Source organism: Mustelus asterias, chromosome 10, assembly GCF_964213995.1.
Source record: "Mustelus asterias chromosome 10, sMusAst1.hap1.1, whole genome shotgun sequence".
NCBI classification, from domain to species: Eukaryota; Metazoa; Chordata; class Chondrichthyes; order Carcharhiniformes; family Triakidae; genus Mustelus; species Mustelus asterias.
The window spans coordinates 34,026,114-34,041,755 of record NC_135810.1 but is presented as its reverse complement, the minus strand read 5'-3'; the positions used below and the strand labels follow the sequence as shown (position 1 = coordinate 34,041,755).

The following is a 15,642-nucleotide window of genomic DNA, read 5'->3' as shown; positions in this document are numbered from 1 at the left end:
GAGCAGATGTTTCTCCTTGTGGGAGAATCTAGAACTTGGGGTCACTTTCAAAACAAAAGGTCACCAATTTAAGGCGGAAATGAGGAGAATTTTCTTTGAGGGTCATGAGTTTTAGGAACTCTCTTCTTCCAAATGTGAATGCAGTGTCTTTGAATATTTTTAAGATAGAGGTAGCTTCTTGATGAGCAAGGGGGTATAGGATATTGGGTTCCGCAAGAATGTGGAGTTGAGGTTAGTCAGATCAGCCATGATCTTATTCAATGACAGTACACTCGAGGGGCTGAATGGCTTACCCCTAGTTCGTATCTCAATACTGTTGAATGCAGAAGAGCACTTTATCCTCAAGAAGTCCTTTTACAATGCTGATCAATTTACTGGTCACTTGCTTTTAAGGACAAAGCCCCACCATCAATCACTGCATAAAACCATGTTTAAATTATCAGGAAGCATTAACTTATAACTTCATTAACGGGTGGCACAGTGGTTAGCACTGCTGCCTCACAGCTTCAGGGACCTGGGTTTAATTCCTGGCTTGGGTCACTGTCTATGTGGAGTTTGCACATTCTCCCAATGTCTGCATGGGTTTCCTCTGGGTGCTCCGGTTTCCTCCCACAGTCCAAAGATGTGGTTAGGTGGATTGGACATGCTAAATTGCCCCTTAGTGTTCCTGGATGTTTATGTTAGAAGGATCAGCAGGGTAAATATGTGGGGCTTTGGGGATAGGGCCTGGGTGGGATTTTGTTGGTGCAGACTCAAATGGGCCGAATGGCCTCCTTCACTGTAGGGTTTCTGTGATTCTATCTGAAGTTGACAACAACTTATGAACTTAGTTATCAGAAGGTTCTTGATTCATGAACTGTCTGACCTGACATGATTCACACCTGCTTCAGAAACTCACTTACCTAACTGAACTCGATGAACTTACAAAATTGAGATGGGCATCAACATGGGAGATTCAGACTTGAGGAGCAGAAGTAGAGCATTCATCTCTTCAAGCCTGCTCTGCCTTTCACTAAGATCATGGTTGATTTGATTATAGTTTTAACTCCACTTTCCTATCATGGAAGTCCGTTTTCATGGGTGGTCTAAATGACGTCCAGCTGAAATCACACTTTCAGCTCGCCCCCGACTGTTTCCCTTCCACCTGATGTGGTTTTGCCCAACGTTAGATTGACTAAATCTAACCCTATGTAAGGGAGAAACTATTTCTACCTGTTGAAGGGTTTGCAACCAGATTGCACAGATTTAAGGATATTGGTAAAACAACCAGAAGTGGCATGAGGAAAAGAAAATTGCAAAGTGAGTTGTTATCAATAGAATGCATGCATGAAAGGATGGTTGCAGCAGATTCGTTGGTATTTTCAGAAGGGAATTGGATAAATACTTGAAATATATTTTCAGGACTTCGGGGAAAGGCAGGGTATTAGGATTATTCAGTAGGGCACAGGCATGATGGACCAAATAATCTCCTTTGCTGCTTTCTATGATTCAATGATAAGATGTATGTTTGTATATATGTATCAGAACTGTTTCAAGATTTGTCTCTTCTTTGTATCATTCCTGAAGATTAACAATCTAATAATTTTGAAAATATATTTGATTTAGTTAAATGTTGCTACTTAAATATGTATTTTCTTTCCCTGAACTCTTCATAGAGGCAAAACTGCAGCATTGACAGATAATAGAATTCGTACCATGAATGAAGTTATATCAGGAATGAGAATCATCAAGATGTATGCATGGGAAAGGCCATTTTCAAATTTGATTGCTCAAATTAGAAAGTAAGTTTTTTTTTTAAAAACAATATACACTTTAATCTCTTCAATCCAGAATGCTTGGGACCAAGTCATTTCTGGATTTCAGAATTTTTCAGGTTATAGAATCAAGTAAGGATCCCTAACCAGAAAACACTAATGATAGAAATATTTATTTGAGAGAGAAGACAATGATAAATCATTTTAAAACTGTCATAAAAGTTGTTTCACTTATCCAAATACTGCATCTTCTATGTTCCTGCTCCCAAAGTACTGTACTAAAATGATTCCATGAGTTGCTTGAATCTGCGCAAGAGAATTCCTGATAACTGGTATTTCCAACAAAACATTTCTGGATTGGAGAATGTAAATTTTGATAATAGTAATAGTTTTTGGGGTTTATTGTTGGCTGTGACATGAATAGGTTATTTAACCATGTTTTAAACTAAATGGTCAGGTTGAATTTCTGTTTGTGAGACAATGGTCAGCCAAGGCAGTTGGGATTCTTTATAGAAAGGCTGTTGTTTGTGAGAAATTACACTTAATGGTTTTATGACTTTCAATTAATTAAGAGTTCTTTTGTTCAACTTTGAAGGAATGATTAAAAATTTGATTGAAATTTGACTGAAACCTTTGCATTGATTCAATTGATTAACTATATTTGTAGGATAGGACATCAGTATGAGAGAGAAACTGTTCTTTCAGTTTTGACATTTGTTAATGGTTTTAGTGTTTGTAGGAATAGGTATGTTCATGTGAATATTTATGACAGTGGATTATTGACTTTGTGACTGTTCTATATGTAAATGAAGTGTATCATTTATTCATAATGGAATATAAACTGAGTCCCTGGAACAAGAAATGGACATTTGTCTTTAGTCTTTGTGACTCTAATTACAGAGCTGGGCTAACAGGAGATGACTCTCCGCCTAAGCCAATGGAAGAGGTGAATTTGGACTATTTCCAAATAAGGGATTCCAGAATAATGAGAAGTGGGGATATAAGTTGGAAATTGGCATCTTTGTTGGCACAGTATTACTATAGCATCTGCAGTATGCATTTTTGGACACATTTCAGCATCACTTAAAAGAGAAGAGAAATACATCACCTGTGCTGACAATGCTGAAGCAATTTGAGGGATAAGAGACTTCCACGTTGTCTTCACTTTGTTAAGTATATGTAAAATTTAATTTAACTTTTACTCTGGAAGAAGATGTAACTGGGGTGATCAGTAAGTTTGCGGACAACACGAAAATGGCTGGACTTGCAGATAGTGAGGAACATTGTCAGAGGCTACAGAAGGATATAGATAGGCTGGAAATTTGGGCAAAGAAATGGCAGATGGAGTTCAATTCAGATAAATGCAAAGTGATGCATTTTGGTAGAACTAACGTTGGGGGGAGCTATACGATAAATGGCAAAACCATAAAGGGTGTAGATACGCAGAGGGACCTCGGTGTGCAAGTCCATAGATCCTTAAAGATGACGTCACAGGTGGAGAAGGTAGTGAATAAGGCAAATGGCATGCTTGCCTTTATAGGATGGGGCATAGAGTATAAAAGTTGGGGTCTGACGTTGCAACCTGACCATGTTGTATAGAACGTTGGTTCGGCCACATTTGGAATACTGCGCCCGGTTCTGGTCGCCACACTACCAGAAGGACGTGGAGGTTTTAGAGAGAGTGCAGAGGAGGTTTACCAGGATGTTGCCTGGTATGGAAGGGCTTAGTTATGAAGAGAGATTGGGTAAACTGGGGTTGTTCTCACTGGAAAGACGGAGGATGAGGGGTGACCTAACAGAGGTGTATAAAATTATGAAAGGCATAGATAGGGTGAACGGTGGGAAGCTTTTTCCCAGGTCGGTGGTGACGTTCATGAGGGGTCATAGGTTCAAGGTGTGGGTGGGGGGGGGGGAAGAGGTTTAACACAGATATCAGAAGGACGTATTTTACATAGAGGTTGGTGGGGGCCTGGAACGCGCTGCTGGGCAAGGTAGTGGAGGTGGACACATTGAGAACGTTTAAGACTCATCTAGATAGCCACATGAATGGAGTGGGAATGGAGGGATACAAAAGAATGGTCTAGTTTGGACCAGGGAGCGGTGCGGGCTTGGAGGGCCGAAGGGCCTGTTCCTGTGCTGTATTGTTCTTTGTGTTTGTACTTGATTCATAAATAATAATTCAATCCTTGTTAGGTCAGGCATAATTGACGACTCAAATTCGGAACTTAGAAATTTTAATTAGAAGCGTTTTATACCTCAAAACCCTGAAATATTACAAAAGGTTACAGTGTATTACCATTTACTCATTCATCAAATATTAACTGATAATCCAGGTGATTTTATATGAACGTTTATATGAATGTTGCAGCTTTATAGAACCTTAATTAGGCCGCACTTGGAATATAGTGTTCAATTCTGGATGCCACACTACCAGAAGGATGTGGAGGCTTTGGAGAGGGTACAGAAAAGATTTACCAGGATGTTGCCTGGTATGGAGGGCATTAGCTATGAGGAGAGGTTGGAGAGAGTTGGTTTGTTCTCACTGGAATGACCGAGGTCGAGGGGCGACTTGATAGAAGTCTACAAGATTATGAGGGGCATGGACAGAGTGGATAGTCAGAAGCTTTTCCCCCAGGGTGGAAGAGTCAATTACTAGGGGGCACAGGTTTAAGGGGCAAGGTTTAAAGGAGATTTTTTTTTTTTTACATAGAGGGTGGCGGGTGCCTGGAACATGCTGCCGGGGGAGGTAGTGGAAGCAGATACGATGATTTTTAAGGGGCGTTTGGACAAATACATGAATAGAATGGGAATAGATGGATGTTTTAGTTCAGTCAGGCAGCATGGTCGGTGCAGGTTTGAAAGACCTGTTCCTCTGCTGTAATTTTGTTATTTAAAATTAATAGTTTGCGAAATCAAACGTGCTCCTGAATTTTACACATGACAAATGTTACATTGTTTATTATATTTCTGTATGAAACATCTGTTAAAATTACTGGATTTTGTAATTATTTAAAGGCTGTGCTACAATAGCAGTGTTAGAGACCAGACGAAAAACTCCAAGGCATATTATTCAGTTAGCCTACACCTCAACTTTTGCATTTGATTTTGGCATTAGGATGAGCATAATACATCTCATTCCAGATATGATTCAATTGCCCCACTAGGAAGCCTTTATCAAAGCGAAATTTAAGAACACAGTTCTTAAAGAAAAAGAACATAACTTCTACCAATTAAAATACTTAAACATGACAAAGTATAACTCTCAACAGCCAGCTGTCTCTATTGTTCCAATTTAGTCGTATCCCCTATTGACAAATTCTCTCTTTAGAACCAGTTAGTATCAAAAGCAGATATGCTTGTGGGTACACTAGATTTCCAGCCTTGTAGCACCTCTGAACAGAGATTCCAGAAAAGGATATATCCTCAAACAGCAGAACTTGAGAAATCAGCCTAGTCTCTGGCAGCTCCCAGTTCGAGATTTCAGAGAAAGGCATTGCTCTGTCTGCAGCTTCCAAATAGCAACTCAGAGAAACATCCACACTCATAGCAGAATCTCAGAAAAAGAGACTTATCTTCTGGCAGAATCCAGTCTCCAACTTTAGAGAGGGGAAAAGAGAGGCACTGCTCTCTCTCAACCCAAAGCAGCATCTAAACAGCAACTAAGCTTGAATTCTCTGTGTAAGCCTAGCTCCACCCAGACATGACCGTACCTGTCAATCAACCTAATCAAGTCCTACTCTGTAAAACCCCAGGGCAACACCAAGAACAACAGAGCAGCATTAGTCCAGACTAAAACAAACATTCTAGCAATTAGGAACAATTATGTTGCTGCGGTAATACAAGATGCTGGTTATAGACAAAACGGTACCAATAATACAAAAAACTGCTAAAACAGATCCTGCACAGAAATATGACTAAAATACACAATTATCACAGCAGCTATTAGTGCATTTTTATGCTTGTTCCTGTAGTTCCTAAAAATGATGAGCAATGTGAGAATATTGAATTTGAGCTCCATTAGTCCCCTAACTTTGGATCTGAACGGTTTTAAAATAGGTTGAACTTCATAACCAATGCTTACTACTCTTCTGGAAGCTTTCACAATGTATTTCAAATTCTCAAGCTCTCTGATCTTGCTGAAAATAGTATTTCATTTGCAAAGGTCTCCTTCCTCTTCTCCTTTCTCTCCCCCCACACCTCTCTCTCCTTCCCACAATGTTCAATGAACTTCTATTTTCACTGAAAGCCTTAGAAAGGACAACACCTAGGGTTACCTTTGCAAGGAAAGAGACATTTCCATTATATATTAATACAAAGAAAGGAGATTCCGTTTTTCAGTATTTGTATTTTTTCTGGAACACAATTCATATTTTGCACTTTCAATGGAGACTGAACTCAGTGTTTGAGACAAAAAAAGACCCAAGTTATTAACCTTTTTAACAAGTATTAGCATCTTTCAAATTAAAAGCAAAACAGCTCCTTATCAATATAATCACAAAGACAACAGCAAAATATTTCTGATGCTGGAAATCTGAAATAAAACAGATCATACTGGAAATAGTAGGTCTGGAAGCATTTGTGAAGTGAAAAAAAGTGTTAATGTTGCAGTTTAACAGCCTTCCATCAGAACTGACAATAGTTGGAAGTGTAACAAGTGTCAAGGAAAGAGGTAATGGAGAGCAAGGGGGGAGAGAATCAAAAAGATCTGTGCTCTGATGGAAGGCAGAAGTTGAAGAACCAGTTGTCATGGTTTCTGTAGAGATTGTTAGTTTGAAGAGAAATTTGAACAGCCAGTTACTTACTGAAATAATTAACCCATATGATTCCATGGTTTAAAACAAATTAATTTTATCATACAACAATCGTGTAACGCAAAGACTAAAAAAACATTCTTAGGTAATTACTTAAATTTTTCATCCAAAGGCACAATAAGCACAATCACAGACACTTTAGACTAAAACCCTCAACTGAACCTTCGCTTTTAGACAAAGTTGTCCCAGTCTACAAAGTCTTATTGGACTTTTGAAGGTTATCCTGTTTCTTTGGACCATCTCTGAACTATTCCACAGTTGAACAAAGAACAATACAGCACAGGAACAGGCCCTTCAGCCCTCCAAGCCCGCGCCGCTCCCTGGTCCAAACTAGACCATTCTTTTGTATCCCTCCATTCCCACTCCGTTCATATGGCTGTCTAGATAAGTCTTAAACGTTCCCAGTGTGTCCGCCTCCACCACCTTGCCTGGCAGCGCATTCCAGGCCCCCATCACCCTCTGTGTAAAATATGTCCGTCTGATATCTGTGTTAAACCTCCCCCACTTCACCTATGACCCCTCGTGAAAGTCACCACCGACCTGGGGAAAAGCTTCCCACCGTTCACCCTATCTATGCCTTTCATAATTTTATACACCTCTATTAAGTCTCCCCTCATCCTCCGTCTTTCCAGTGAGAACAACCCCAGTTTACCCAATCTCTCCTCATAACTAAGCCCCTCCATACCAGGTAACATCCTGGTAAACCTCCTCTGTACTCTCTCCAAAGCCTCCACGTCCTTCTGGTAGTGTGGCGACCAGAACTGGACGCAGTATTCCAAATGCGGCCGAACCAACGTTCTATACATCTGCAACATCAGACCCCAACTTTTATACTCTATGCCCCGTCCTATAAAGGCAAGCATGCCATATGCCTTCTTCACCACCTTCTCCACCTGTGACGTCACTTTCAGGGATCTGTGGACTTGCACACCCAGGTCCCTCTGCGTATCTACACCCTTTATGGTTCTGCCATTTATCGTATAGCTCCTCCCTACATTATTTCTACCAAAATGCATCACTTCGCATTTATCAGGATTGAACTCCATCTGCCATTTCTTTGCCCAAATTTCCAGCCTATCTATATCCTTCTGTAGCTTCTGACAATGCTCCTCACTATCTGTAAGTCCTGCCAATTTTGTGTTGTCCGCAAACTTACTGATCACCCCAGTTACACCTTCTTCCAGATCATTTATATAAATCACAAACAGCAGAGGTCCCAATACAGAGCCCTGCGGAACACCACTAGTCACAGGCCTCCAGCCGGAAAAAGACCCTTCCACTACCACCCTCTGTCTTCTGTGACCAAGCCAGTTCTCCACCCATCTAGCCACCTCCCCCTTTATCCCATGAGATCCAACCTTTTTCACCAGCCTACCATGAGGGACTTTGTCAAATGCTTTACTAAAGTCCATATAGACGACATCCACGGCCCTTCCCTCGTCAACCATTTTGGTCACTTCTTCAAAAAACTCCACCAGGTTAGTGAGGCATGACCTCCCTCTCACAAAACCATGCTGACTATCGTTAATGAGTTTATTCCTTTCTAAATGCGCATACATCCTATCTCTAAGAATCTTCTCCAACAACTTCCCCACCACGGACGTCAAGCTCACCGGCCTATAATTACCCGGGTTATCCTTCCTACCCTTCTTAAATAACGGGACCACATTAGCTATCCTCCAATCCTCTGGGACCTCACCTGCGTCCAGTGACGAGACAAAGATTTGTGTCAGAGGCCCAGCGATTTCATCTCTCGTCTCCCTGAGCAGCCTTGGATAGATTCCATCAGGCCCTGGGGATTTGTCAGTCTTTAAATTCTCTAACAAACCTAACACTTCCTCCTTTATAATGGAGATTTTCTCCAACGGTTCAACACTCCCCTCCGAGACACTCCCAGTCAACACATCCCTCTCCTTTGTGAATACCGACGCAAAGTATTCATTTAGGATCTCCCCTACTTCTTTGGGCTCCAAGCATAATTCCCCACTTTTGTCCCTGAGAGGTCCGATTTTTTCCCTGACAACCCTTTTGTTCCTAACGTATGAATAAAATGCCTTGGGATTCTCCTTAATCCTGTCTGTCAAGAACATTTCGTGACCCCTTTTTGCTCCCTTTTTGAGTTATAAGGTCTGGGATTCAGCCAAAGCCTGAACCTCACTTGCAATTCCTGCGCAGTGACTGAAACAAAAAAATAAAAACAGCTGTGGTTTCTAATAGCTTTATTCTGCTGGTCCACAATTACTTAGCCCCTCAGGCAGACTTGCTCTGTTAGTTCCATGGTGAATTGTTTGTTTTCACTATAACGATCACTGTAGATTTCTATGGTGAATAAAATTAGGTTTTTTTCTCTGCTTAAGTCGTAGGCCTCGCTAACATTTATCTCTTTTGCTCCCTCCACTCAGTGAATTGCAAACTACACAAGACCAAAGCTGCAAACACCTCTATCTGCTCCCAAGCTGAACTGCTTGTTCCTGTGCGCAAACAGACATAGATAAATTAAAATAAAAGAACTTCCCTAACATCACAACCCATCTCTGTAGCAATGTGACATACCCGAGTGTGCCAAACAAACATAAATTAATTATCTTTTAACTTGATCCTGAGGCCCACGTGACTAACAGCTTTATGGAGCCAACAGTCCTCTCTCCAGCCACCCTGGTTCTAGCAAGGAACACTTGTTCCCAAAATCCCTTTATCATCTTCAATCTGTGTATCACATCAATACAAATCCCTTGATGAAATAACTGTTCAAATCCTGTTTCTACAATGGGTCATTGATTATTTATATTTTCCTCCTCCTAAGGGTGGAATTCTCCATTTTTGAGACTAAATGCAGTGGCTGGCAGGACTGGTGGGGCCTCTCCTGCTGGCCAGAATGGTAGAAAGGCTTTGTTGCACTCCGCTCAAAGTCTGTTGTAAACATGCCTTGTGCATGCTACTCTTTATTAATCTAGCTTTAAACCAATGTAATTTCATGCTGTCATGGCACAAGATTGGAGGCCTGATGGGACACCAATGGCTAGCTGTTCGAATGAGTATTCACGGGATGCAAATAGCATTAACTTCTCCAGCAAGCAGCAAGACCGACCCACCATTGGGAGAATTGCAACGTGATTTTATGGCACACACGCAAAAACAGAAAATGCTGGAAAATCACAGTAGGTCTGACAGCATCCGAGGAGAGAATAGAACCAACGTTGCAAGTCTAGATGACCCTTCATCAGAGGCTTGCTCTAATGAAGAGTCATCTAGACTTGAAACGTTGGCTCTATTCTCTCCCCACAGATGCCGTCAAACCTGACTAGATTTTCCAGCATTTTCTGTTTTACTTTCAGATTCCAGCATTTGCAGTATTTTGCTTTTATCTTAGTGATCTTATGACAACTTCTTGGCTCCTGCTAGATTCTTCACTCCCATCTGCTATGAAACCTGCCCTAAGTAAATACACGTAGGTTACCCGTTTGAACTGTAATTACTTATTTGAACTGCACTTATTTCTGGGTTGTTTCAGTTTCTCAACCAAGTTTCCAATTATCTTACATTTAACAAATTCAACACTTAATTGCTAAAATTAAAAGTTACACCACTAAAACACAAATTCTGAAAATAGATACAACATTGTTCCTTTGTGACAACTTGTTTTACTCATCAGTCACTCACTTAACTTGCCCCAAATGATATGCATTATAATTTCTATTCACCGAATTATTTTCCGATACTGGGAGCTTGTGTCAGAACCTTTCTTGGAGACAATTTCTGTGGTCTTGCAAGGCTAGATTTTCAAATGTAGAGGAAAATGTGCTGCTCTCTGCTATGTGTATGGGGGTTAACATCATTTCTCTTTTGCTGTTACAATAAATACGTTTTTCCACACATTTACTACATTTTTAGATAGATCATAGAATTCTATAGTGCAGGTGGTGGTCAGTTGGCCATCAAGTCCACACCGATCACAATCCCACCCAGGCCCTGTCCCCATAACCCCATGCATTTACCCAGCCAGTTCCTCTGACACTAAGGGGTAATTTAGCATGGCCAATCCACCTAACATCATTGGACTGTGGGAGAAACCAGAGACTTGGAGAAAAGCCACGCAGACACGGGGAGAATGTGCAAACTCCACACACAGTGAACCAAGCTGGGAATCAAACCTGGGTCCCTGGCACTGAGGCAACAGCGCTCACCACTGTGCCACCGTGCTGCCCGTGATCTTTTTGTTTTGCTCAGAACTGTTGAATGGCTCTGCGGCAAAGTGTAATGCATTTGCAAACTCTTATAATCCAGCTTGTATTCTTTTCCCTATATGTACTGATCAATTTTTGAAGCTGAAGATTTTACAAAAGTCACTGTCATGTTTGTTTAAATCTATAAAAATCCTCAGACCATCATGAGAATATTATGTCTAGTTTTGTTGCGTGTTAAAAGAATGTCAAGATCTTGCAGAGGAAGCAGAAGAGATGATACCACGAATCTAAGGTAAAAATAGAATGTGCTGGAAAACCCCAGCAGGTAAGGTAGCATCTGTGGAGAGAAAAATAGATTTGACATTTCAATAGCCTCTTCAGAAGAATTTCCTAAGAAGAGTCAATTGACTCGATATGCTCACTTTATTTCTCGTTCCACAGATTTTTTAAAAATTCATTTATGGGATGTGGACATCACTGGCTAGGCCAGCATTTACTCCCCATCCCAGTTGTCTGAGAGGTGGTGATGGTGAGCTGCCTTCTTCAATTGCTGATATCCACTTGTTGTAGGTATACCCACAGTGCTGTTAGGGAGGGAGTTCCAGGGTTTTAACCTAGCAACAGTGAAGGAGCAATGATATTTTTCATATCAAGGTGGTGAGTGGCTTGGAGGGGAATGTCCAGCTGGGGGGGTGTTTCCATGCACCTTCTCTTGTCTTAGGTGGTAAGGGTCATGGTTTAGAAAGTGCTGTCAAAGGAATCTTGGTGTGTTGCTGCTGTGCATCTTGTTCATGGTGCAGACTGCTACTGTGCATTGGTGGTGGAGGGAGTGAGTGTTCATTGTGCTGGATGAGGTGCCAATCAAGCGGGTTGCATTTTTCTGGATTGTGTCAAGCTTCTGGCGTGCTGTTGGAGCTGTACTCATCCAGGCAAGAGGAGAGTATTCCATCACATTCCTGATGTGTGCCTTGTAGATGCTCAACAGGCTTTTGAAAACAAATGGACTTATTAGTGATAGACAGCATGGTTTTGTGAAGAGGAGGTCGTGCCTCACTAACTTGATCGAGTTTTTCAAGGAAGTGACAAAGATGACAGACGAGGAAAGGTAGTGGATGTTGTATACATGGACTTCAGTAAACCCTTTGACAAGGTACTTCATGGTAGACTGGTACAAAAGGTGAAGTCACATGGGATCAGAGGAGAGCTGGCAAGATGGATACAGAACTGGTTTGGCCTTAGCAGACAGAGGGTAGCAGTAGAGGGGTGCTTTTCTGAATGAAAGGCTGTGACTAGTGGTGTTCCACAGGACCTTTGTTGTTCGTAGTATATATAAATGATTTGGAGGAAAATGTAGCTGGTTTAATTAGTAAGTTCGCAGACCACACAAAAATTGGCAGAATTGCGGATGGTGAAGGGGATTGTCAGAGGATACAGCAAGATATAGACTAGTTGGAGACTTGGGCGGAGAAATAGCAGATGGTGTTTAATTTGAACAAATGTGACAGTACAGCACAGGAAACAGGCCCTTCGGCATTTAGAAATTATACAGTAAATGATAGAAATCTTAGGAGTATTGACATGCAGAGAGGTCTGGGTGTACATGTCCACCGATCACAAAGTGGAAACACAGGTGGATAAGGTGGTCAAGAAGGTATTCAGTATACTTGCCTTCATCTGTCAGGGCATTGAGCATAAAAATTGGTTCGTTATGCTGCAGCTGTACAGAATCTTAGTTAGGCCTCATTTGGAATATTGTGTACAATTCTGGTCACCACACTATCAGAAGGATGTGGATGCTTTGGAGAGGATACAGAAGAGGTTTACCAGGATGTTGCCTGGTCTGGAGGGTATTAACTGAGGGGAGGTTGGATAAACTCGGTTTGTTCTTACTGGAATGACAGGTTGAGGAGTGACCTGATAGAAGTTTACAAGATTGAGTGGCATGGACAGAGTGGATAGTCAGATGCTCTTTCCTAAGGTAGAAAAGTTTTATGTACTAGGGGACATAGTTTAAGGTGTGTGAGGAAAGGTTTAGAGGAGATGAGGGACAGATTTTTTGTTTTTACACAGGGTGCTGAATGTCTGGAACATGCTGCCTGGGGAGGTGGTGAGAGCAGGTACGATAGCAGCATTTAAGGGGCATCTGGACAATACATGAATAGGATGGGAATGGAATAATATGGACTCTAAAAGCATACGTTTTAGTTTAGGCAGGCATCATAATCAGCACAGGCTTGGAGGGCCGAAGGGCCTGTTCCTGTGCTGTACTGTTTTTTGTTCTTTGAATTAGGACGCAAGTTACACGCCTCAATTTCCAGCCTCTGACCTGCCCCTGTAGCCACAGTATTTATATGGCTAGTCCTGTTCAGTTTCTGGTCAATGATAATCCTGAGGATGTTGACAGTAGGAGATTTAGTGATGATTATGCCATTGAATGTCAAGGGGTGATTGGTAGATTCTCATCTGGTTGGAGATGGTCTTTGCTTGGCACAAATTTTACCTGCGATTCATCATCTCAAATCCGAATATGGCCCAGTTCTTACTGCACATGGACATGGACTGCTTCAGTATCTGAGAAGGTACAAATGGCAATGACCATTGTGTGGTTATCCATGAACAGCCCCACTTGAAAATAGAGTACAAGAGTAAGCTTGTGGGAAACATAAAAACTGACTGTAAAAGCTTTTATAGATATGTAAAGAGAAGATGATTGGTGAAGACAAATATAGGTAACTTAGTCAGAAATGGGAACTTGTATTTGGGAAACAAAGAAATGGCTGACTAAATACATATTTTGGTTCTGTCTTCACAATGAAGGACACAAATAATATGTCAGAAATGTTGGGGAACACTGGATATTAAACTAGAAAGAGTGCAGAAAAGATTTACTAGGATGCTACTGGGACTTGATGGTTTGAGTTATAAAGAGGCTGGATAGACTGAGACTTTTTTCCCTGAAGCGTAGGAGACTTAAGGGTGATCTTAGAGGTCTATAAAATAATGAGGGGCATAGATCAGCTAGATAGTCAACATCTTTTCCCAAAGGTAAGGGAGTCTAAAACTAGAGGGTATATTTAAGGCGAGAGGGGAGATACACAAAAGGGTCCAAAGGAGCAATGTTTTTGTCTGGAATAAGTTGCAAGAGGTAGTAATAGAGGTACATAGAACATAGAAAAGCTACAGCACAAACAGGTCCTTTGGCCCACATGTTGCACTGAACATGTCCCTACCTACTAGGCTTACTTATAATCCTCTATCTTACTAACTTCCATGAACTTATCCAAAAGTCTCTTAAAAGACCCTATCGAATCCATCTCCACTACCACTACTGCCAGCCGATTCCACGCACCCACCATCCTCTGAGTGAAAAACTTACCCCTAACATCTCCCCTGTACCTACTCCCCAGCACCCTAAACCTGTGACCTCTTGTGGCAACCATTCCAGCCCTGGGTAAAAGCCTTTGAGAATCCACTCTATCAATACCCCTCAACATCTTATACACCTCTATCAGGTCACCTCTCATCCTTTGCCTCTCCAAGGAGAAAAGACCTAGCTCTCTCAACCTATCCTCATAAGGCATGCCATCTAATCCAGGCAACATCCTTGAAAATCTCCTCTGCACCCTTTCTATGGCTTCCACATCCTTTCTGTAATGAGGCGACCAGAACTGGGCACAGTACTCCAGGTGGGGTCTGACCAGGGTCCTAGACAGCTGCAGCATTATCTCCCGATTTCTAAACTCAATTTCTCTATTGATGAAGGCCAGTATTCCATACGCCCTCTTAATTACAGCCTCTACCTGCAATTACAATTGTATTACAATTACAATTGGGTACAATTGTCTTTTAAAAAGCATTTAGACAGTTACATGGGTATAGAGGGATATGGGCCAAATGTGGGCAATTGGGACTAGCTTAATGGTAAAAACTGGGCAGCATGGACAAGTTGGGCCGAAAGCCCTGCTTCCATGCTGTAAACCTCTGACTCTGACTGGGTTTAGAGAGAGGGAGGAACTAAAGGAAATCATACCAGCAGAGAAATGGTTTTGGGGAAATGGATTGTTGTCTTCCAAGATTCTATAGACTGTGGAACAGGTCCTATAGAGTGGAGGGTAGCTAATGTAACTCCATTATTTAAAAGTGAGGGTAGAGAGAAAACAGGGAATTATAGACCAATCTGCCTGATATTTGTAGTGGAGAAAATTCTAGAGTCATTATCAAAAGTTTTAGAGCAGAGCACTTGGTAAATGGGTGGAATCAGACAGTTAGCATGGATTTATGAAAGGGAAATCATGCTCGACAAATCTATTGGAATTCTTTGAGGATGTAACTAGTAGACTTGATGAGGGGGGGGGGGGGGGGGGGGCGCGGGGGGGACCAGTGGATGTTGTTTACTTGGACTTTCAGAAGGCTTTCAACAAAGTCCCACATAAAAGATTGTGTAAAATGAAAGTGCATGGGATTCATAGAAATCATAGAAACCCTACAGTACAGAAAGAGGCCATTCGGCCCATCGAGTCTGCACCGACCACAATCCCACCCAGGCCCTACCCCCATATTTACCCACTAATCCCTCCAACCTACACATCTCAGGACACTAAGGGCAATTTTTAGCATGGCCAATGAACCTAACCCGCACATCTTTGGACTGTGGGAGGAAACCGGAGCACCCGGAGGAAACCCACGCAGACACGAGGAGAATGTGCAAACTCCACACAGACAGTGACCCGAGCCGGGAATCGAACCCAGGTCCCTGGAGCTGTGAAGCAGCAGTGCTAACCACTGTGCTACCGTGCCGCCCAGGGTAGTATATTGAGATGGATAGTATCAGGGTAGTATATAGATGGATTCAGGGTAGTATATTGAGATGGATAGAAAACTGGTTGGCTGACA

General features: G+C 41.8%; 1 protein-coding gene across 3 annotated transcripts in view; it reads left to right on the top strand.

Moving 5' to 3' along the window:
* Positions 1–15,642, top strand: part of abcc4 (ATP binding cassette subfamily C member 4 (PEL blood group)) — a 370,665-nt gene that overhangs the window by 88,650 nt on the left and 266,373 nt on the right. For 2 of the 3 annotated variants that reach the window (XM_078221653.1, XM_078221655.1), the window contains one exon: positions 1,656–1,781. The exons of the other annotated variant lie outside the window; for it this stretch is intronic. In XM_078221653.1, coding sequence (XP_078077779.1) covers positions 1,656–1,781 — 126 coding nt within the window. The remainder of the gene's footprint in view (positions 1–1,655; positions 1,782–15,642) is intronic. 3 annotated transcript variants of the gene reach the window in all.